Source organism: Muscardinus avellanarius, assembly GCF_963383645.1.
Source record: "Muscardinus avellanarius genome assembly, chromosome: 16".
In the NCBI taxonomy this organism is placed as follows: Eukaryota; Metazoa; Chordata; class Mammalia; order Rodentia; family Gliridae; genus Muscardinus; species Muscardinus avellanarius.
The window spans coordinates 69,544,506-69,569,173 of record NC_137802.1 but is presented as its reverse complement, the minus strand read 5'-3'; the positions used below and the strand labels follow the sequence as shown (position 1 = coordinate 69,569,173).

Here is a 24,668-nt window from a genome sequence, read left to right as displayed (position 1 = left end):
GGAGATAGAATGCCCTTGGGTTTAATCCCCAATATCGCACACACAAAAATCAGTGAATTGTATAATATATAAGTTATATATCAAAGCTATTTTTTTTCTTTTTGATACTGAGGCAAGCGCCTGGCATGGTAGTACATGTTTGTAATTCCAGTACTTGTGAGGCTAAGACAGGAGGATGTCAAGTTTGAGGCCAGTTTTGGCAATTTAGCAAGACCTTGTGTCAGTATAAAAAGGTTTGGGGGTACATCTCAAAGGCATAGCACCCCTAAGTTCAGTCTCCATTACTACACCTGAGTTCAGTCTCCATTACTACACACACACACACACACACACACACACACACACACACACACACGGGCTGTAATTAGTGGGAAGTATAATGCCTCAATAACTTGACTGCATGTTGAAATGATAACATTTTGAATGTATATGGCGTCATAAAATATATCAAAATTAATCTTGCCGGGCGTGGTGGCGCACGCTCGTAATCCCCGCGCTTGGGAGGCAGAGACAGGAGGATCGCGCAGGTTCGAAGCCAGCCCCGCGCGCTGGCTTAGGAGACCCTGTTTCCAAATAAAAATGTAAAAATAGGTCTGGGAGTGTAGCCCGGAGGTAGAAGGGCTTCCAGGAACCCCAGTACCACCAAAAAAAAAAAAAAAAATTAATCTTACCTGTTTTTTTTAGTGTGTGTATGTGAGGTGCTGGAGATAAACCCAGGGCCTTGAATACGCTGATCATGTACTGCACTACTGAACTGCACCCTCAGTCTCATTACTTTTTTGTGTGTGTGGTACTGGGGGTGGAACCCAGAGGCTTTCTGGGCTATACCCCCGGACCTATATTTTTATATTTTATTTGGAAACAAGGTCTCACTAAGTTGCTGAGAGCCTCACTCAGTAGCTGAGGCTGGCTTCGAACCTGTGCGATCCTCCTGTCTCAGCCTCCCAAGGGTGGGGATGACAAGTGTGCGCCACCACCCGGCTCATTACTTGTTTTAAGTGGTATTGAATTTTTTTTTTTTTTTTTTCGGTACTGGGGATGGAACCCAGGTGCATTCCAGCTCTGAGCTACACCCCCAGCCCTATTTTTTATTCTTTATTTGGAAACTGGGTCTCACCGAGTTGCAGAGGGCCTCACTGAGTAGCTGACGCTGAGAATCACGATCTCCCGTCTCAGCCTCCCAAGTGCTAGGGTTACAAGCGTGCGCCACCAAAGCGGGCTATTAAAAGTTGTTAGTGACATATGTGGGCTTGGGGATGTAGCTCAGTGGTACAGGGTATGCTTCAGATCCATGAGATCCTGGGATCTATCCCTATCCAGCACTATAAAAAATCAAACCTGTGGCTTGCATTTGTGGAACACAGTACATTTTTGTTGGACAGGGTTGACTTGAAAGAACAGTGGCTAGTTGAGTCAGTCGGCAGCATTTTAAGTGTTATACTTCAAAGAAATGAAAGTATGGATATTAGTTATCTAATCTGAAAGCTTACAGCCACAGATAAAGACATCAAAAAGACTAGTTGGTGGCCATCTTGTTATTTAGGATGATTTTTTTTTTGGGGGGGGGGACAGTGAGTGGCATGATAGATTTGTTTTTTTTTTGGGGAGATAGGAGATCTCGAGTTATCTGGATAAGCTCTTTGTATAAATTAACTTTATGAGCCAGGCATGGTATTCCACGCTTGTAATTGCAGAATTTGGGAGGCTGAAACAGGAGGATTGCGGTTCTCGGACAGCCTCAGCTACTTAGGTCCTTTGCAACTCAGTGAGACTGTGTTTCAAAATAAAGAATAAAAAATAGGGCTGGGTGTAGCTCAAAGGTAGAATGGCCCTTGGTTCCATCCCCAGTACCACCAAAAAAAAAAAAAAAAAATTAACTTTATAGATGTTGGCAATGCTCAGTTTGTTTTATAGGCTTGCTCTTATAAAATGACTATTTTATTTTTATTTTATTTTATTTTTTTTTTTTTTTGCAGTACTGGGGATGGAACCCAGGGGTATTCTACCTCCGAGCTACACCCCCAGCCCTATTTTTATAATTTATTTTGAAACAGGGTCTCACTGAGTTGCAAAGGGCCTCACTAAGTAGCCGAGGCTGCCGCAAACCCATATCCTCCTGTCTCATCCTCCCAAGTACTGGGGTTACAAGCGTGCGCCACCACGCCCAACTTGTTTTACTTTTTAAGAGATGAAGTCTGGGTATGATGGCATATACCTGTAATTCCAGTGTTTAAACAGAAGGATCACAGGTTCATGGCCAGCCTCCAGAACTTAGTAAGACCCTCAACAATTTAGCAAGACCCTATCTCAAAATAAAAAAGAAAAAGGGTTGGGAATATCCCTGGGTTCTATCCCCAGTACCACATGTACACACAAAAAAAGACATTTTGGTTTCCTAATTGTTATTGGTATATAATTGAATTGATCTTACAATTTTTTTTTTCACCACACTGGTTAGAAATACCTGATGTAGCTGTTTACCTGGAATTAAGTAATCTGTTCTGTCTTCTCCTCTCCTCTCTCCTTCCTTTCTTTCCTCCCCCCATTGAACTTTGTGCACATACTGTACCACTGAGTTATATCTCAGCCCTTAATTATCTCCTTCCCTTCTTCCTTCCTTGTTTCTTTCCCAAGGGCATTCTACCTCTGAGCTACACAACTAGCACTTTTTATTTGTTATTTTAAACAGCTATGGTGGCACATGCCTATCATCCCAATACTTGGGAGGCTGAGACAGGTTTGAGGACAGCTTCAGCAAGTAGTGAGATTCTCATCAACCTAGCAAGACACTGTTTCAAAATAAAAAATATAATAGGACTGGGGGTATAGCTTGAAGGTAGAAGGCCCCTGGGTACCACTTTCAGTACCACTAAAGAAATTAATTAAATTAAATAAAAAATAAGAAATTCTGGGGATAGAGTTTGGAAGTAGCATGACCAGGATAATCTACAGATATATTTCATTATAGGAAAAAAAAAAAAAACACCCTGAAAGCAATACAGAACAAAGCAGAAAGATGGAGGAGTAAAAATTACCATAAGCCAGGCGTGGTGGTGAACCCAGCATTTGGGAGGCTGAGACAGGAAGATCACGGGTTCACGGACAGCCTCAGCTACTTAGTAAGGCTCTTTGCAACTCAGTGAGACCCTGTGTCCAAAAAAATACAGAAGCCGGGCGTGGTGGTACACACTTGTAATCCCAGTGCTTGGGAGGCTGAGACAGGAGGATCACACAGGTTCGAAGCCAGCCTCAGCTACTTAGGCTCTCAGCAACTTAGTGAGACCCTGTTTCCAAATAAAATATAAAAAGGTATGGGAGTATAGCCTGGAGGTAGAAAGCCCCTGGGTTCCACTCCTAGTAACACACACATAAAAATAAAGAATTAAGTAATTAAAAAATAGGGCTGGGGGTATAGCTCAGAGGTAAAATGCCCCTGATTTCCATCCTTAGTACAGGAAAAAAAAAAATTGATCTTTGTAATTTCTGTTATTAGAACTCAGAGTTGGTATCAGGTTTTGTCTTATATCATTAGTATATTTGCTTTTTTGGGGGAGAGTACTGAGAATTGAATCCAGAGGCATTCTACCTCCAAACTATACTATTTGTTATATACCTTTTTTTTTTTCTTTTTTTACTTTGGAAACAGGTTCTCACTAAGTTGCAGAGGGCTTCATTAAGTTGCCGAGGCTGTCCTTGAACCAAGCGTATGCCACCATGCCTGGCTATACTTCTTTCTGGTAGTGCTTTGGAAAACTGTGTGATAATTGTATATATGTTGACAACATTGCATTTTTTAAATTTTACCTACAACTAGAGGTCTTTTGCTTTTCTTTGTAAAAATAGAAAGGATAGTGCTGTGTTGTTTGTTTGATACTGAGTATTAAACTCAGGGGCATTCTATCTTTGAGTTATAATGAGAGCCCTTTTTCAAATTTTTATTTTGAAAAAGTCTAAGTTGCTGAGGCTGACCTTGAACCTGTGATCTTCCTGTCAGCCTCCGAAATATTGGGGCAGGCATGAACCACCATCCCTGGCCACTCAGGTTTTTGTTTGGTTTGGTTTGGTTCTGTGGTTTGACCCCCAAGGGCATTCTACTTCTAAATTAGACCCCCAGTCATATTTTGTATTTTTATTTTATGCTAAATTGCTTAGGGCCTTGTTAAGTTGCTGAGGCTGGTCTTGAACCTGTGATCTTCCTGTCTCAGCCTCTCACATACTGAAATTACAGGCGTATGCCACCATACTTGTAATTTTTTTTTTTTTTTTTTTTTTTTTTTGCGGGCTGGGGATGGAACCCAGGGGCATTTGACCTCTGAGCTACAACCCCTGCCCAATTTTTTATTCTTTTTTTATTTTTTATTTATTTATTTATTTTTGCGGCTCTGGGGATGGAACCCAGAGGCATTTGACCTCTGAGCTACAGCCCCTGCCCTATTTTTTATTCTTTATTTTGAAACCAGGTCTCACTGAGTTGCAGAGGGCCTCACTAAGTAGCTGAGGCTGTCCGCAAATCACGATCCTCCAGTCTCAGCCTCCCGAATGCTGGGATTCTGAGCGTGTGCCGCCACGCTCGGCTCCCTATTTTTTATTTTTTATTTTGAAACCGGGTTTCACTGAGTTGTAGAGGACCTCACTAAGTAGCTGAGGCTGTCCACGGGCCATGATCGTCCGGTCTCAGCCTCCCAAGTGCTGGGATTACAAGCGTGCGCCACCACGCCCGGCTACTTCTCTCTCTCCCTTTTTTTTTTTTTTTTTTGCTGTTTTAGTTCATATTTTATTCTGGACAAGAAAGCTCTATATTAAATATACTGGTTCTTCTACTAGACAAGTAAAGCAAAATATCTCAAGTTGGTTTTGAAAACAAAATGATTTTGAGACTAAAGTGTCTGATGAACAATTAATGTTTATCTTTGCCAGAAAGGAAAAAAAAATCTTTTTTTTTTCAGGGTGGGCATTTTATCATCTAATTCATTGTTGCTCCTTTTTTTTTTTTTTTACAGTACAGGAAAAAGAAATCAGATAATGTATTCCATAAAGGACTCTATAAACCCTTCACTTCTCTTCCACATATATATGAAATAATATACACATTAAAATTATATATACGTGTGTGTGTGTGTGTGTGTGTGTGTGTGTGTGTGTGTATGTGTATAGAAAGAGATGTTGGTTTTGTCTTTCCTTACCCCATTATTTGCCTTACTCAGATGGTCAGATGATATATTTTATTTCTTTTTCTTTTCTTTTTTTTTTTTTTTTTTTGGTGGCACTAGGGATAGAATCCAGGGGCATTCTACCTCCGAGCTATACCTCCAGCCCTATTTTTTATTCTTTAACTTGAAACAAGGTCTCACTGAGTTGCAAAGGGCCTCACTAAGTAGCTGAGGCTGTCCTTGAACCACGATCCTCCTGTCTTAGCCTCCCAAATGCTGGGATTACAAGTGTGCGCCACCACACCCAGCTATATTTTATTTCTTACATATATATATATTTTCCAGCACTGGGGATTGAACCCAGGGGCATTCTGCCTACAATCTACACCCCAGCTCTATTTTTGTTATTTTAAAACAGGGTCTCACTAAGTTGCAAAGGCTCCAAGTAGCTGAGGATGGCTGTGAACCTGTGATCCTCTTGTTTTAGCCTTCCAAGTACTAGGATTACAAGTGTGCGCCACCATGCCCGGCCAGTTATATTTTTAATTTTTTTTGGTGTGTGACACTGGGGATTGAACCCAGGGGAATTCTACTTCTAAGCCACAACCCCAGCCCTATTTTATTTTTATTTTGAAATCGAGGTCTTGCTGGGTAATGAAAATCTCAGTATTTGCTGAGGATGTCCTCAAATCGGCAGTCCTCCTGTCTCAGCCTCCCAAGTACTGGGATTACAAGCATTCACCACCATGCCTAGCTTTACAGTTACTTTAGAAGAACTAATGAAAGAGTATGGACAGTAGCTAGGACTAGGAAAGTCCTGTTCTTTGCAAATTGTTTATTTTAAAATGTTGAAAATAATCCGGGGGTGATGGCGCACACTTGTAATCTCAGCATTTGGGAGGCTAAGACGGGAGGATGGTGGTTCAAGGACAGCCTCAGCTACTTAGTGAGGCCCTTTGCAACTCAGTGAGACTTTGTTTCAAGTTAAAGAATAAAAAGTAGGGCTGGGGGTGTAGCTCGGAGGTAGACTGCCCCTGAGATCCATCCCCAGTACTGCAAAAAAAGGAAAAGAAATAAAAAATAAATAAAATAAAATGTTGAAAATAAGCTTGATGTGGTGGCACACATGGCCGTAATCACAGTAATTGGGAGGCTGAGAGAAAAGGATCACAGGTCTAAAGCCAGTCTTAGCAACTTAGTGAGACCCTATTTCTTTTTCTTTTTCTTTTCCTTTTTCTTTTAAGGTGGTCCTGGGGATGGAAACCCTTCTACCTCCGGGCTACACTCCCAGACCTATTTTTACATTTTTATTTGGAAACAGGGTCTCCTAAGCCAGCGGGCGCGGCTGGCTTCGAACCTGCGCGATCCTCCTGTCTCCGCCTCCCAAGCGCGGGGATGACAAGCGTGCGCCACCCTCCCGGCTGGAGACCCTATTTCAAAACAAAAATAAAATAAGGCTGGAGGTGTAGCTAAGAGGTAGACTGCCTCTGGGTTCATTCTCAGTATCCCCCCCCCAAACACAAATGAGAAAATAAAGAGTTGATTAAAATAAAGTCTGTACTTTGGGTTTTCTGTTCCTATACTTTCCCCTTGCAAAATATTTGTTGAGGAAACCTGGTCATTTGTTTTATGGAATTTTCCATATCCTGAATTTGCTGATTGCCGTCCTGAACTGTCATTAATCATGTTCTTTTCTATTTTCTGTAAGTCAGTGGTTGGATTTAGCAGCTTAATTAAATTAGTTTTCTTCTTACAGCTTTAAAAGTGCACGCATGAAGCCGGGCGTGGTGGCGCACGCTTGTAACCCCAGTACTTGGGAGGTTGAGACAGGAGGATTACGCAGGTTTGAAGCCAGCTTCAGCTGCTTAGTGAGATTCCCAGCAACTTAGACCCTGTTTCCAAATAAAATATAAAAATAGGTCTGGGAGTGTATTCCGGAGGTAGAAAAGCCCCTGGCTTCCACCCCCAGTACCGCAAGAAAAAAAAAAGGTGCGTGTATGGCTAGGCCTGGTGGCACACTTGTAATCTCAGTCATTGGGAGGCCGAGGCAGGAAAAGTGTAAGTTCGAGGCCAGCCTCAGCAGCTTAGCAAGACCCTGTTTCAGAGTGCAAAGGACTGAGGGGTAACTCAGTCGTAGAACACCCCTGAATTAAATCCCTAGTACCACATAAGGTGCAGCTCAGTGGGTGAATGCTCTGTGGTTCCATCCCCGGTGACACACACACCCTGACTCTTGTATTCTTTCTTCATCATTAGGCTGGTATCTGGTTGGCTTATTAGAGGAAAGGGAACAATAATTTGTTCAGGATTGTAAAGCTAAGCCTTCTTTATTTTTTAGTTGGAATATTACTGTAAGGAGAAACCTGCCCTATTTGTTAGCGGTCACTCGTTCTGCGGTCTAGTTTGTATGGGAAAGGTGAGGTGCATGCTTCAGACCTTCTCAGTTTTCAAAATCGTCTGCTGTCCATAGCCATGGGTTATGTATCTGTCTGTAGAGCTAACCAAATATGAGCTAATAGATTCAGAAAAAAGTACGTACTGAACATGCGCAAACTTTTCTTGCCATTATTACCTATACAGTATAGTACACAATTATGTGGCATCTACCTTGTATTAAGGGTTAGAAGTAACAGATGATTTACAGTATATCAGAGGATTCTATAACTAAATGATATGACCAGGTGTGTGTGTATGTGAGCGTTTTACTGGGATCGAACCCAGGGTATTCTACCTCTGAGCTGCATCCTTGGCCCTTTTTATATTTTTATTCTTACTATTTGTTTATTATTTATATTTTTGTGGTACCAGGGATTGAATCCTGGGGCAGTCTACCTCTAAGCTACAGCCTCAGCCCTATTTTCTTTTATTTTTTTATTTTGAAACAGGGTCTCGTTAGGTTCCTGAGTCTGACTACTTGCTGGGGCTATCCTTGAACCTGTGATCCTTCTGTCTCGGCCTCAGCTTGTACTGAGATTACAAGCATGTGCCACCATGCCCGGCTTTATTTATTTATTTATTTATTATTATTATTATTTTTTTTTTTTTTGGTGGTACTGGGGTTCCTGGAAGCCCTTCTACCTCCGGGCTACACTCCCAGACCTATTTTTACATTTTTATTTGGAAACAGGGTCTCCTAAGCCAGAGCGCGCGGCTGGCTTTGAACCTGCGCGATCCTCCTGTCTCTGCCTCCCAAGCGCGGGGATGACAAGCGTGCGCCACCACACCCGGCCTATTTATTTTTATTTAACCTCTGAGCTACACCTGTAGTTTTATTTTATTTTGAGATTTGAAACACTCACTCACTAAGGTGTGGAAAGCCTCACTAAGTTGCAGAGATTGGCCGCAAATCTGTGATCCTCTGTCTCAGCTTCCCAACTTTGGGATTATAGTAGGCGTGCACTACCACACCTGGCTTTGTTTTTTTTCTTTTATCTTCTTTTTTCCTTTATTTCTCTCTTTCTCTTTCTTTCTTTTGCAGAACTGGGGATAGAACCTACGTTCCAAGCTACACGCCCAGCCCCCCCCCCCTTTTTTGCGGGTCTGGGGATGGAACCCAGGGGATTTTTTTGACCTCCAAGCTACAACCCCTGACCTATTTTTTTATTCTTTATTTTGAAACCGGGCCTCACTAAGTTGCAGAGGGCCTCACTAAGTAGCTGAGGCTGTCCGCAAATCACGATCCTCCAGTCTCAGCCTCCCAAATGCTGGGATTCCGAGCGTGTTTTTTATTCTTTATTTTGAAACAGGGTCTCATTGAGTTGCAAAGGGCCTCACTAAGTAGCTGAGGCTGGCTACGAAAGTGATTCTCCTATCTCAGCCTCCTAAATGCTGGGATTACAAGCCTGGGCCAGCACACCTGGCTTTCTGTTTTTGTTTTGAAACAGAGCGTTGATTGCTGAGCGGTCTTGCTCTTTTGCAGAGGCTGACTTTGAACCTGTGATCCTCCTGTCTCAGCTTCCCAAGTACTGAGATTATAGGCAAATGCCCCCACACCTAGCTAAAAATAGGACCTTTTATACAGGGATTTATGCATCTACAGATTTTGGTATCTGCAAAAGGTTTTGGAACCAATTTCCCATGGACACTGAGGGATGAGTAATGAACTGGGTCACTAACATCCTCCAGTGATGGCCATTTGTATTTTGTTTGTTTATTAAAGTATCACTTGCCTTTGCCTGCATGTAAGAGGCCCTGGGTTTAATCTCTAGCACTAAATTACAAAAAAAAAAAAAACACCAAAAACCCCATCATACAGATTTCTGTACATCAACTGAACTTTAGTCCTTGCTGTAATTCCCCTGAAGAAGCTTGATGTAGTCCATGTTTGGTCAGTGGCAATCTCTGCAGGTCAGCCCTGGAGTCCTTTTGCCATGACTCCAGCAGGCTTTGAGGGAGCCCGTGTTATCTGCACAGACAAATGTTCCAGGTCCAGCCTGTGCATTTCCTGCCCCAGACTTGGGATGTGGCCTGCACACGGCCCTGGCTCTCGTTAGCGGAACATGACGTTGGGGACCACTGTCGGGGCCGGAGTGCTCTGCCGCTTTGTAGGTCCTTGTCCCTAGGCCTTCCTGGAGGACAGAGCTGGAAGACATTTGTAAAGACAAACCGCATTATGAGCTTTTATTGAAATTTTAAGTTCAAATCCAGCATGCTTTTTTTTTTAACCTTAGCTTCATTCAGTGTTCTCCCAGGTGAGAATCGCTACCCTCAGTGACCCCAGGTACAGTAAAATTAAAACATTGCAGAGTCACTCATTTGTGTTATATCACATGCTCGGAATAATAATGCTGCCACCAATGTAATTACTGTGAATAGTTTGAGATTCACACGTGCACTCGTATGTACACACGTTCTTCCCTATAGGGGTGCATGCCATTAGAGATCTAGAAATAATTTTCTTTTGTGTGTGTGTGGTACCGGGGATTAAATCCAGGGGCATTCTACCTCCAAGTTACACTCCCTGCTCTATATTATTTTTTATTTTGAAGCAGTGTCTAAGTTGTGGAGAGTCTCACTAAGTAGCTGAGACTGACTTCAAACTTGAGAGCCTCCTGTCTCAGCCTCCCAAGTCCTGGGATTACAAGTGTGCGCCGCCACGCCCGGCTCTCCCTATGCAATTTTGAAGAAATTGATCCTAATCATTAATTCTGCAGCTCTTTCTATTACTTTGTTCAATTAATGTATTTTTTCTAGAAAGTTTGTCTACACTAATGTTTTTTTCTTTTCCGGTACTGGGGATTGAACTCAGGCTTGCATGTTAGGCAGTTGCACTACTACTGAGCTACATCGCTCACCTGGTTGATGAGAGGTTTTTTTTTTTTTTTTTTTTGGTGGTACTGGGGTTCCTGGAAGCCCTTCTACCTCCGGGCTATACTCCCAGACCTATTTTTACATTTTTTAAATTTGGAAACGGTCTCCTAAGCCAGCGTGTGCGGCTGGCTTCAAACCTGCATGATCCTCCTGTCTCCGCCTCCCAAGCGCGGGGATTACAAGCGTGTGCCACCACGCCTGGCCATTCCTAGGCTTTTGAGGAACCTCCATACTGATCTCCATAGTGGTTGTAATAATTTATAATCCCACCTACATCCTCATCAGCACTTATTATTTATTATTATTATTATTATTATTATTATTATTAATTTATGTTTTGTGTGTGTGGTACTGGGGTTCCTGGAAGCCCTTCTACCTCTGGGCTACACTCACACACATATTTTACATTTTTTAAATTTGGAAACAGGGTCTCTTAAGCCAGTGTGGCTGGCTTTGAACCTATGTGATCCTCCTGTCTCCGCCTCCCAAGCGCGGGGATTACAAGCGTGCGCCACCACGCCCAGCCAGCACTTAATGTTGTTTGTATTCTTTTTCTTTTTGTGTTTGGTAGTGGGAATTGAACCCAAGTTACACTCCCAGCCATATTTTATTCTTTTTTTTTAATTTTTAAATAGGATCTCACTAAGTTGTAGATGGTCTCACTAAGTTGCTGAGGCTGGCTGTGAACCTGTAACCCTCCTGTCTCAGCTTCCCCAGTACTGGGATTACAAGCCTGCGCTACCACGCCTGGCTGTCTTCAGACTCTTAATTGTATCCTTCACTGCACAGAATCTTTTAATTTGATGGCATCCTGTTTATGATTTTCTGTTTTATTTCTGAGCTTTTGGGGTCTTATTGGAGTGTCTATATGTTGAAAAATTAGTCGCTGGTTTGTTTATTTATTTATTTATTTATTTATTTATTATTTTTTGGTGGTACTGGGGTTCTTGAAAACCCTTCTACCTCCGGGCTACACTCCCAGACCTATTTTATATTTTTATTTGGAAACGGTCTCTTAAGCCAGCACGGCTGGCTTCGAACCTGCGCTATCTCCTGTCTCTGCCTCCCAAGTACGAGGATTACAAGCGTGCGCCACCACGTCTGGCCTTGGTTGCTGGTTTAATTTCTAGGTCTTTGATGATCCATCTCAAATTGACTTTTGTACAGGGTAGAGAGAGGGGCCAACGGGTGTGTTAGGGCTTATATTTTTATCTTCTATGCTCTTCCATTGGTCCACACATCTGTTTTTGTGCCAGTACCATGCAGATTTTGCTACCATTTTTTTTTAGTTCATTATAATTCTTCAACAAAAAATTGCAAGTGACTAAGGGAGTTTCGATATATCCTAGCAGTTTAACACATAAAGAAGCCTATTGTCATTTCATAAATTCTCTGTATTAATTTGAGGGTTGGGGTGTGAGAGTATTGACAAAGGCTTATTATGGTATGCATTCTTTTCTTTGAATAGTTTAGAGTCAGATCATTGAAATTTGGGGTAAGAGGCATTTGTGTGATTATCAGAATTAAGACATTCCCAGATGGGATTGTCAGTATCCCTAGACTTCATTGGTGATTATCGGTGCCATCTATCCTGGCATAGTTCCTAGGTCGTCTGGTAAGGCTGAGGGGAACTGTGACTGAGTTACGCTTAATTTCTGTACGGCTTAATATCTATACCTGGCTGGTAGCGGTGGGGCACAGAGAACCTGCAGTGATGAATAAACCTGCAGTCCTGGACATTAGCCCTGGTAGTGAAGCTGAGAGTGTCTGCCTGGCTCCTCCCATAGCCCTGGGTTCACTAAGTGCCCTGACTGAACCCCGTAGTCTCTGTGGCACTGGTAGGTAAGCCAGGGCCAGCTACTTTATTTAAATTCATATTTTCTGCCAGGCGTGATGGTGCACACCGGTAATCCCAGTACTTGGGAGGCCAGCCTCAGCAAATAGTGAGACTTTCATTAACCTAGTGAGACCCTGTTTTAAAATAAAAATAAAAAGCCGGGCGTGGTGGTGCATGCTTGTAATCCCCGCGCTTGGGAGGCTGAGACGGGAGGATCGCACGGGTTCGAAGCCAGCCCCAGCTACTTAGTGAGGCTCTCAGCAACTTAGTGAGACCCTGTTTCCAAATAAAATATAAAAAAGGTCTGGGAGTATAGCCCGGAGGTAGAAAGCCTCTGGGTTCCACCCCAGTACCACCAAAAAAAAAAAAAAAAGCCAGGCGTGGTTGTGCACACTTATAACCCCAGCCCTTGGGAGGCTGAGACAGGAGGATCACACAGGTTCAAAGGCAGCCTCAGCTACTTAGTGAGTCTCTCAGAAACTTAGTGAGGCCCTGTTTCCAAGTAAAGTATAGAGTATATCCCGGAGGTAGAAAGCCCCTGGGTTCCACCCCCAGTGCCACCAAAAAAAAAAAAAAAAAAAAAATAGGGCTGAGGCTATAGTTTGACCACTAAATTGTCCAGACTGGCTTCCAACTGGTATGATTACCATACTAGCTGGTACCTCGGCCTCCCAAGTAGCTGGGATTATAGGAACGTACCACTGTGTCCTAATAATTTTTTCCCCCAGTACTGGGGATGGAACCAGGGGCATTGTACCTCCGAGCTCTACCCCCAGCCCTATTTTTTAGTCACTTTTTAATTCTTTTTTTTTTCAGGTCTTTTTCAGTACTGGGGATGGAACCCAGGGGCATTCTACCTCCGAGCTATACCCCCTGCCCTATTTTTATTTTTATATTTTGAAATAGGGTCTCACTAAGTTGCAGAGGGCCTCACTAAGTAGCTGAGGCTGTCCATGAACCAAGATCTTCCTGTCTCAGCCTTCCACATGTTGGGATTATAAGCATATGCTACCATGCCCAGCTACTTTTTAATTTTTGAAACAGGGTTTCACTGAGTTGCAAAGGGCCTCACTAAATATTAGCTGAGACTGTCCATGAGCCAGGATCCTCCTGTCTCAACCTCCCAAATGCTGGGATTACAAACATGCACCACTACACCTGGCTCAACACATACCCGGCTTCTAATGACATTTTTTTTTTTAAGCTGGAGATAGAACCTAGGGTTTTTTTTTTTTTACCTCTGAACTGTACCTCCAGCCTCCCCTTTTTGTGGTACTGAGGATGGAACCCAGAGGCCTTTTGTCTCCAGGCTACAGCCTCAGATCTATTTTATTTTTTATTTGGAAACAGGGACCCACTAAGTTGCTGAGAGCCTCACTAAGTAGCTGAGACTGGCTTCAAACCTGTGCGATCCTCCTGTCTCAGCCTCCCAAGTACTGGGATTACAAACATGTACCACCATGCCCAGCTTCCTTTGTATTTTTAATTTTTATTTTGAAACAGGATCTCACCAAGTTGCTGAGGCTAGTCTCGAACCTGCAGCTCTGACTCGGCCTCCCAGGTACTAGGAGCATAGGTGTGTGTTACCATGCCTGACACTTTTTCTTTTCTTTTTTTTTTTTTTTTTTGCGGGTCTGAGGATGGAACCCAGGGGCATTTGACCTCCTAGCTACACCCCCTGCCCTATTTTTTATTCTTTATTTTGAAACAGGGTCTCACTGAGTTGCAAAGAGCCTCACTAAGTAGCTGAGGCTGTCTGTGAACCGCGATCCTCCCGTCTCAGCCTCCCAAATGCTGGGATTATAAGCATGCGCTGCCACACCGGCTTTTTTTTTTTTTTTTTTTTTTTTTTTTTTTTTTTTTTTTTTTTTTTTGGTGGTACTGGGGTTCCTGGAAACCCAGACCTATTTTTATACTTTTTCATTTGGAAACAGGGTCTCTTAACTTCGAGCCCACACGATCCTCCTGTCTCCACCTCCCAAGCAGGGGGATTACGCGTGTGTGCGCCACCACGCCCGGCCTGACACATTTCTTAATTGACTCTCTTTTCCTCGTCTTCAGTCTGATTGCCTCCTGCCTGTCTGATTGTTTTGTTTTCCTCTGTAGGCAGCTACTTTGCCAGCCACTTCATCATGGGGGGAGAGAAGTTTGACTCAACCCATCCCGAGGGCTACCTGTTTGGCGAGAACAGCGATCTGAACTTCCTGGGGAACAGACCAGTCGCGGTAGGTTTGTAGTCTCCAGTGGCCGGTTCACAGAGTCGTGTAAAAAGCAAGTCTGCAGTTGCTGGCTCGGCAGAGCGGTGGCTTGGTCTGCGCTGCAGAGTCTAGGCGTCTGGGTCCTGGAGGGACCCACAGAGGCCACTGCAGGCGGGAGGGCTCAGAACGTGAGCCTTGCCGGGCCCGAAGGCCACCTCGTCCGACCGCTCACCTGCCTCCTGCCTTCACTTCCTCCCCTCAGGACACTGAACATGAGCTTCTGTGTATATTTATTTTGTGGTATTGGGGATTGAACCCAGGGGCATCCTACCTTTATGCGTCACCGCAACCCCGTTTTATTCCTTACTTTGAAATGGTCTTGCTGTGTTACGGAGGCTGGCCTCCAACCTGTGACCCTCCCGCCTGAGCCTCCCAAGTGCTGGGCTATTCAGCGCAGGCCCCGTGCCTGCCGAGCTGCTTCTGTTCATATGTTCTCCTGTTTCCTGCCCATCTTCTCCTTCAGGAAGCGTTGTCACGTGCCAGACGTGGAGCCAAGTCTGGTGTGTAACGGTAAGACTCCTAAGTGTTGGCTGAAGTAGGGATCTGAGTGATCAGCTGTTGTAGGAATGGGCAGGCTGCTTCAGTGCTGTCTGTGCAGAGGCATTTGAGGAGGGCTTTGAAGACGACCAGTGCACTAGGTGGTGGAAAGGGGGCTTCCCAGGAGGGAGGCGGAGTTACAGGTTAAAGCGTTCATGGTTTTTGTTGAATCATCAGATATCTACTGAGCAACTACTATGCTCCTGGTACTGAGAATGCAGAGCTGAGATGAGAGAGAGAGAGAGAGAGAGAGTGTGTGTGTGTGTGTGTGTGTGTGTGTGTGTGTTAGTGTTACTGGGGATTAACCCAGGGGATCCTACCTCTGAGCTACATCTCAGCCCTGCTTTATTTTTTATTTTGAAACAGGGTCTCTGCGGGTTACTGAGAGCCTCACTAAGTTTCTGAGGCTGTCTTCGAACCTGCACTCCTCCTGTCTTAGCCTCTAAAGTACTGGGACTGCAAGTATGTGCTCATGCCTGGCTGAGCATAGCTTTTTGTTTTATGGTACTGGAATCCAGGGCCTCGTTCATGCTAGGCAAGTGGTACCGAGCTATACTCCAGCCCATGATTTGTTCTTTCCTGGAACCAATAAGACAGCCATTCTGGCCTAATAGTGAAGTCAGATTGGTAAGGTGGATGGGGCTCTGTTACCTTGAGAGGTTTTCACTCTTTTTTGTAGGCTTTGGGGAATGTTTAAGATTTTGACATAGGCAAGTGACCTGGAGAATTTTTTTTTTAAGATGGAACCTAGGAGTGTTCTACTTCTGTGCTATACCTCCAAGCCTTATTTTATTGACTGATTGATTGATTAATTCATTGATTTTTTTGGTGGTACTGGGGTTCCTGGAAACCCTTCTATCTCCGGGCTACACTCCAAGACCTATTATATATATATAATTTTTTTTTTTTTTTGGTGGTACTGAGAGTGGAACCCAGAGGCTTTCTACCTCCGGGCTATACTCCCAGACCTATTTTATACTTTATTTGGAAACAGGGTCTCACTGAGTTGCAGAGGGCCTCACTAAGTAGCTGAGGCTGGCCATGAACCACGATCCTCCTGTCTCAGCCTCCCAAACTCTAGGATTACAAGCATGTGCCACCACACTTGTCCCCAGCCCCTACTTTTTATTCTTTATTTTGAAACAGGGTCTCACTGAGTTGCAAAAAAGCAACACTAAGTAGCCAAGGCTGTTTGTGAACCTGATCTTCCTGTTTCAGCCTCCCAGATGCTGGGATTACAGGCCTGGCTTTTTTTTTTTGTGGTACTTGGGTTTCTGGAAACCCTTCAACCTCCTGGTCTACACTCCCAGACTATATATATATATATATATATATATATATATATATATATATATATATTTTTTTTTTTTTTTTTAATTTTGGAAACCGGGTCTCTTAAGCCAGTGAGAGGCTGGCTTTGAACCTGCGTGATCCTCCTATCTCTGCCTCCCAAGCGTGGGAATTACAAGCTTTTTTTTTTTTTTTTTTTTTTGTACTTGGGTTTCTGGAAGCCCTTCTACCTCGGGCTACACTCCCAGACCTATTTTTTATTTTTGGAAACAGGGTCTCTTAAGGTAATGAGGCTGGCTTTGAACCTGCGCGATCCTCCTGTCTCCACCTCCCAAGCGCGGGGATTACAAGCGTGCGCCACCACTCCCGGCTCTAGCTTTTTTTTTTTTTTTTTTTTAAGGAATATTGATCTGCTGATGGTCCTCCATCTTGGGCCTAAATTAATTTTATTTATTTATTTATTTTGCGGTACTGGAGATGGAACCCAGGGGCATTCTACTTCCAAGCTACACCCTTAGCCTTGTTTTTTATTCTTTATTTTGAAACAGAGCCCCACTGAGTTGCAGAGAGCCTCACTAAAGTAGCTGAGGCTGACTGCGAACCCCCATCCTCCTGTCTCAGCCTCCCAAATGCTGGGATTACAAGGGTGAGCCACCATGCTTGACCTCCACCTCTATTTTTTATTCTTTATTTTGAAACAGGGCCTCACTAAGTTGCGGAGAGCCTCACTGAGTAGCTGAGTCTGGCCGTGAACCGAGATCCTCCTGTCTCAGCCTCCCAAATACTGGGATTACAAGCGTGCGCCGCCACGCCCGGCTAGCAAGTGCTTAGTTAGGTTTGCGCTGGCAAACTCCTCATGTTGAGTCACCTTGTTTACACCTCTGTGGGAGCCTGAGCTCTTCCTGAATTACTGGGTGGCAGCCTTGACCTTAAGTTTGAACTGTTTTTCTTCTAAGGGATTGTTGACACTAAGGATATTGTTTTTATGTAGTAATTGTTAAGTATGCCTAATGCTTGCTATACAGAGCAAATTTATCAAAAAACATCATGCTGGCCGGGCATGGTGGCGCACACTTGTAATTCCCGCGCTTGGGAGGCTGAGACAGGAGGATCGCACGGGTTCGAAGCCAGACTCAGCTACTCAGTGAGGCTTCCAGCAACTTAGTGAGACCCTGTTTCCAAATAAAATATAAAAAAGGTCTGGGAGTGTAGCCCAGAGGTAGAAAGCCCCTGGGTTCCACCCCCAGTACTACCAAAAAAAAAAAAACCAAAAAAAAAAAACCCATCATGCTGTCATTTCATGTTAGGAAAGCAAGTCAGTAACTTCAAGTGACTACATAGAAATATAGAATACAGAATACACGTAGCCTGGGTTCCTTTTCTCTCTCACACGTTATTTAATAGCAATGACTAACGGTCATTGAACAGTTCCTCATTTCCCCGCCTGCTTGCCCTGAGCACGTCATATGTTTCATCACAGCATCCTCCTGTCCTAATGAGGAAAGTCCCCACTTGACAGGTGAAGAACAAGAGACCCGGAGAGTTTAAATGCAGATCACTGAGCTTGTAGGGAATGGGTCAGGACTTGAACCTAGCTGTTGGGCTCCGGAGCGTGATCTGCTCTGCCATTTCTGTCAATAAGGTCAGGCGTGCTTGGGATCGGTGTCCGTGGAGCCATTTTTGTGGATCATCGAGGGAGGTTTGTGAGATTTGGGTAGAGACCTAAAAGTAGAACGGGGGAGTGACGCGCCCCTGGTGCGTTTCTCGGAGAGGGCATCTGTGGTGTGTAATTCCATCCCTGAGCTGGCCTCTGGTTGTGCCAGGACTGCCCTTCACACTTGGTCAGGGGATGGCCCAGAAACAGGGCTGACCTGGAGCTGGAGCTTGAAGGACTGGCGTCCCCTCTCGAGTGACAGAGCTGGGTGTCAGCAGCGAGCGTCGGGTTGCAGAGCAGAGAAGACAGCCTTTGAGAGCCCTCCAGCTTAAGGCCATGCCGCCGCTGCCGCAGCAGCTCCGCTTTCCAGAGAGAAAGAGCATAGGCAGAGAGATATGTTAAAATGAATTCACATGTTAAAATATAAATGCCATAGAGTTCTAGCTTCTGAGATTTGTGGCATTTCCTGTCACTTCCAAACCAGCTGACTAAAGTGCATTATTTGACTGAGCGGTCACTTAAACTGTAGCGTTCTGTTTTTTTGTTTTGTTTTGTATTTTGTTTTGTTTGTTTTTTTTTTTTTTTTTTTTTTTGTGGTACTGGGGTTCCTGGAAGCCCTTCTACCTCCGGGCTACACTCCCAGACCTATTTTATACTTTTTTTTTTTTTTTTTTGAAACGGGGTCTCTTAAGCCAGCACGGCTGGCTTCGAACCTGCGCGATCCTCCTGTCTCTGCCTCCCAAGCGCGGGGATTACAAGCGTGCGCCACCACGCCCAGCTCTGTTTTGTTTTTGATAGAGGAGGTTGAACCTAGAGGTATTCTACCTTCTCGCTACACCCTCAGCCCTATTTTATTTTGAAACAAGATCTCTTAAATTGCTGAGGATGGCCTTGAAGCTGCAATCCTCCTGTCTCAACCTCCCAAGTACTAGGATTCCGGGCACGCGCCACCACGCCTGCTTGAACTGTGGGTTTTCATGATTGGTTGGCTCTTTGCACTCTCGGAGGTTGAATCCAGAGCCACCCTATCCCTGAGATTCATTCTCAGCCTTATTTATTTGTTTGTTTGTTTTGAGACAGGGTCTCACTAAGTTACCCAGGCTGACCTGAAGTCTGCCATCCTCCCACCTTAATCTACCAAGTAGCGGAGATTACAGGCATGCACCCCCATAACTGGCTTAGTCTGTAGTTTTTACTGAAGTGCTACAGACCTTTCACATAGGATAATCTTTTGAAGCCAATTAATTATCAAGTCTTAAGGGTCAAATTTAAAGAAACTAGAGAGTGTATATATGTAGAAAGATAGTTGAAAAGAGCAGGAATCAAGATTGCAAGTTTTATTTATATCTTGCCATTAAACTCTCTGTAGCCTTGGCAAGTCTGTTACTTAGGCTCTCGAGTTACCCACTTAGAAAGTGAGGATGGTTCTGACTTTGAAGGAACGCCGTGCTCGGAAGGTGCGCCGGGCTTTCTGGACGAAGAGCAGCCTGAAGCTTGGCTAGCTATACTTGTTAGCCTTTCAAGTCAGTTATGTCTGTATCTACTGATAGTTGTGGGTGGAGGGAATATGTACTGAGCTTTTGGTTTTGATGGTGCTAGGGATAAAACCCAGGGCCTCATATACTCTAGGTCAGCACTGTGCCACTGAGCTCCATTCCTTTTCCATACCCTGGGGTTTTTGTTTGTTTATTTGTTTGTTTGTTTTGTGGTACCAGGGATGGAACCCAGGGGCATTGTACCTCCAAGCTACACCCCAGCCCTATTTTTTTGTCATGTTTTAGTCTTTCTATCTTTGAAACAGGGTCTTGCTGAGTTGCGAAGGGCCTCGCTAAGTAGCTGAGGCTGTCCACGAACCGCTATCCTCTGCCTCCGCTTCCCAAATGCTGGGATTACAAGCGTGTGCCACCATGCCCAGCACCCCATGCCCTGGGTTTTAAGTCCTGTTGTGAGTGAGGTCCAAGGCTTCTTAAGGCCTTTGCTCTAGTCCCTGCGTGAGGAGTGATGGCCTCTGGGAACAGCAATAAAACATTAGCTGAAGACCACCCCACCCACCTCGGCGCTGGAATTGCTGCTGCTGCGGCTTTGCTCCCTTATTGAATTAGCTCTCGTTTTGCTGAGATAAATGACCAAAGCTCCAAGTTATTTAGAGGTTTAGCGAACCTTGTCAGAGTTTAAACAATACCTTGATTCTACCTGCCATCTGTAGCTAGGAATTTGCAACCTTCCTCTCATTATCTTAAGGGAAGCCACTGAGCTGTAATCCCCCCCTTCGAGATCCACACAGCCTGCGCGTTCCTTGGCTGCCTGACAGCTCCTTCCTTCTCACGCTCTCTGCACCAGGCCCACACAGCTGAGGGCACTGGTGAGAACTAGGTGCACGCCGGGCGTGGTGGCGCACGCTTGTAATCCCCGCGCTTGGGAGGCGGAGATAGGAGGAACGTGCAGGTTCGAAGCCAGCCGTGCTGGCTTAAGAGACTCTGTTTCCAAAAATAAAAAAGTAAAAAATAGGTCTGGGAGTGTAGCGTGGAGGTAGAAGGGCTTCCAGGAACCCCAGTACCACCACCAAAAAAAAAAAAAAAAAAAAAAAGAACTAGGTGCACATGGTATGCTCTTCTTTTTCTGCTAGAGGTATAACAGAAAGTCATATTAAAGCCAGCCCTGTGAATTGACTGCTCTCACTCACATATGTGTTGGGAGAGCAAGTCCCCCTCCCAGTGCTGGGGACCAGACGCCGGGCATCGCATGTGCTAGGCAAGCACTCTGCCACTGAGCTGCACCCAGTCCAAGAGCAGGTCTGTTTTGCCTTGTTAGATAGGGCCTTGCTCTGTTGCCCAGGCTGTTCCTGAACTCCTGAGCTCAAGCAGCTTTCTTCAGCCTCCTGAGTAGCTGAGTCCATAAGCACGGACACTATGCCCAACTGTAGAACAAGTTATTTAAAAGGAACTTGATGGAGCCGAACGTGGTGGCGCACGCTTGTCAGGCTAGCTTTCGGAGGCTAAGATGGGAGGATAGCTTTTTTTTTGGTGGTACTGGGGTTCCTGGAAGCCCTTCTACCTCCGGGATACACTCCCACGGGCTACACTCCCAGACCTATTTTTTAACTTTTTTATGTGGAAACAGGGTCTCTTAAGCCAGAGAGGCTGGCTCCGAACCAGCGCGATCCTCCTGTCTCCGCCTCCCAAGCGAGGGGATTACAAGCCTGCGCCACCATGCCAGGCTAGGGAGGATCGCTTTTTACAGCCAGCCTCAGCTACTTAGTGAGGCCCTCTGCAACTTAGCAAGACCATTTGAAAATAAAGAATAAAAAGTAGGGCTGAGCCGGGCGTGGTGGCGCAGGCTTGTAATCCCCTTACTTGGGAGGCTGAGACAGGAGGATCGCACAGGTTCAAAGCCAGCCTCAGCTTCTTAGTAGCTCTCAGCAATTTAGTGAGACCCTGTTTCCAAATAAAATATAAAATAGGTATGGGAGTATAGCCCGGAGGTAGAAAGCCTCTGGGTTCCACCCCCAGTACCACCCAAAAATAAATAAACAAACAAACAAATAAATAAATAGGGCTGAAGGTATACCTCGGAGGTAGAATGCCCCTGGGTTCCATCCCCAGTACTGGAAAACAGATTAAAAAAAAAAAAAAAGAAAAGAAACTTGATGGATATCCATTTGTGAAGTAGAGTTTTATACATATAGAACTTTGTGGCAAAAAAAGAAAATATTCTGTTAGCCGTGGTAACATTCCTTTACTTACCAAGTATTTGAGTCAGACACATTCTAGGGAGTAGATGGGAAGATATGGCTTCTGCTCTAAGGAGCTTTCACAGAGTAGGAAGGCTGTCTCACCTCTGACCTGATGTGCTGAGTAAGTGCTGTGGGAGGAGGACCAGAGTGCCCAGGACCCAGGGGGCACCTTCTGTCCAGGCCAAGGCCTTCTGAGAGACGCCTCCTTGAACCTGAAGTGCTGAGTGGGCTATCTCTGACCCGGGAGAGCAGGAGAGGTGTTTGAGGTAGAATTAATAAGGAACAAGGAACCCAGGCTCGGTGGCGTACACTCATAATCCCAGTACTTGGGAAGCTGAGACAGGAGGATCGCAGGTTTGAAGCCAGCCTCAGCAACTTAAGTGACACTCTCAGCAACTTAGGGAGACCCTGTTCCCAATAAAAAATAAAATAAGTCGGCCGGGCGTGGTGGCGCATGCTTGTAATTCCCGCACTTGGGAGGCAGAGACAGGAGGATCGCGCAGGTTTGAGGCCAGCCTCGCTGGCTTAAGAGACCCTGTTTCCAAATAAAAATATAAAAATAGGTCTGGAAGTTTAGGCCGGAGGTAGAAGGGTTTCCAGGAACCACAGTACCACCAAAAAAAAAAAAAAAAAAAGTGATACCTATTATTATCTGATTACTATTTTGGAAAGTTAATTCTATAAATTACTTCATTTATACTATAGAGAATGAATCAGAAAGACAGAAAGCAAAGAAATCAATTAGGAAGTTATTAATCTTAGTTAAGAAAAAAAGACACAAATGCCTAACCTCTAGGATAACAGCATTAAAAATAAACGTGGATCACTGGGCATGGTGGCCTGCACTTGTGATCCCAGCATTCGGGAGGCTGAGACAGGAGGATCACAGTTCACGGACAGCCTCAGCTACTTAGTGAGGCCCTTTGCAAATCAGTGAGACCCTGTTTCTAAAAAAAGAATAAGAAATGTGGCTGGAGGTAGTTCGGAAGTAGAATGCCCCTGGTTCCATCCCTAGTACTGCAAAATAATTAATAATAATAATAATAATAATAATAATAACATGGGCCTTGAATAGTGGTGCACACATGTAATCTCAGTACTTGAGAGGCTGAGATAAGAGGATTGCAGCTTCACAGCCAGCCTCAGCAGTTTAGCAAGGCTCTCAATAACTTATGAGACCCTGTTTCTGAACAACAACAAAAAAAATAAGACTGGTAGTGTAGCTCAGAGGAAAAACTCTCTGGCTTCAATACCTAGGAACACACACACACACACACACACACACACACACCCCTAATCAGAGATCAGAGTTGAGAACTGTGGGCAGTGTGAGTTGAGGGAAGGGGACCCTCTGAGTGTGTGGGAGGCCATCACCTCTCCTGGATGCTGTGGGCAGACTGCTTGGAGATTCATTGTCCCCGCCCCCGGGGTTGCCAGCTTTGTGTGTCCTTGTCTAAGTTCCCTGGAACTTGCTTCCCGCAGGCCTGAGGCCGTGATGGGACTGGCCTCTTCCTGTGCATGTGTGGGGAAGGAGGGTGTGTTAGGTTACGTTAGATTTGCCTTTTGCATGCTGTTTTCTTTCCTTCTCCTTTTTTTGGTACTGGGGATTGAACCCAGAGGCAGAGGTGTTCTACCTCTAAGCCACACCCTCAGCCTCATTATAGTTCCTATTTGGAAACAGGCTCTCACTAGGTTGCTAAGTTACCAAGGCTGGCTTTGAACCCGTGATCCTCCTGTCTCAGCCTCACAAGCACGGGGATTACAAATGTACATCACCACACATAGGTCTGTCTTTCTTTCTTTCTTTCTTTTTCTCTCTCTTTTTTTTAGTACTGAAGATTGAACCTAGGGGCATTATACATCTGAGCTATACCCCTTAGTCCTATTTTTTATTCTTTATTTTGAAACAGTCTCACTAAGTTGCAGAGAGCCTCACTTAGTAGCTGAGGCTGGCTGCAAACCTAGATCCCTCCCAGGAACTCCCCAAGTACTGGGATCACAAGAGAGTGCCACCACGCCCGGCTCCCTGACAGTCAGAGTTGGCTTTACATTTCATTGCCTCTGGTTGTGGTGTTGCCCGCCCGTAATCCCAGTACTTGGGAGGGTGAGACAGAATCGAACGTTCTAGGATAGCTTCAGCAACCTAGAGAGACCCTGTTTCAAAACAAAACAATATCAATAAGAAGGGCTGAGGAAGCCGGGCGTGGTGGCACACGCTTGTAATCCCAGCATTCGGGAGGCTGAGACTGGAGGATCGCAGTTGGTAGACAGCCTCAGCTACTTAGTGAAGGAAGCCCTTTGCAACTTAGTGAGACCTTGTTTCAAACATAAAGAATAAAAAATAGGGCAGAGGGTGTAGCTTGGAGGTCAAATGCCCCTGGGTTCCATCCCCAAACCCGCAAAAAAAAAAAAAAAAAAAAAGGGCTGAGGAATAGGTTAGAGGTAGAATGTACCTGGGTGAAATCCCTAGTAACTAACACAAAAACACGCATTTGTGGTGCTGTGCGTGCGCGCGCGCGCGCACACACACACACACACACACACACACACACACACAAAACAAGCAAATAATTGCTTGCTATACCTAAGACTGTCATTTCCTCTTTTAATGAATGGCTGACTTAATAAAAGCCACCCAGTTCCATAGTCCTTACTGAAACCGTCTCTTCTGTCCTTCTGTTCCAGACATACATCCAACTAGCCAGTGTATTCAGCTGCCTGATTCCCATCCCCCTTCACCTCAGAGGAAGTTTCATAACACGCCAGGACCATACATCCTCCCCCCAACATCAGTGACGGGTCCTTTTGGTCATCCAGCCAATGGCCGATCCACCCCCAAATCCCATCCACAGAGTCCGTCCACTCCTCCCAACCCCTGCCCGGTACTGGAGATCAAACC

At 44.8% G+C, this 24,668-nt stretch overlaps 1 protein-coding gene across 7 annotated transcripts in view; it reads left to right on the top strand.

The window, feature by feature from the left end:
• RNF157 (ring finger protein 157) overlaps positions 1 to 24,668 on the top strand; it is a gene marked incomplete at both ends in the record, with an annotated part of 85,581 nt that overhangs the window by 6,328 nt on the left and 54,585 nt on the right. For 6 of the 7 annotated variants that reach the window (XM_080713341.1, XM_080713337.1, XM_080713336.1 and 3 more), the window contains one exon: positions 14,404 to 14,522. In XM_080713341.1, coding sequence (XP_080569467.1) covers positions 14,404 to 14,522 — 119 coding nt within the window. The remainder of the gene's footprint in view (positions 1 to 14,403; positions 14,523 to 24,668) is intronic. The other variant, XM_080713339.1, reaches the window with a different exon arrangement.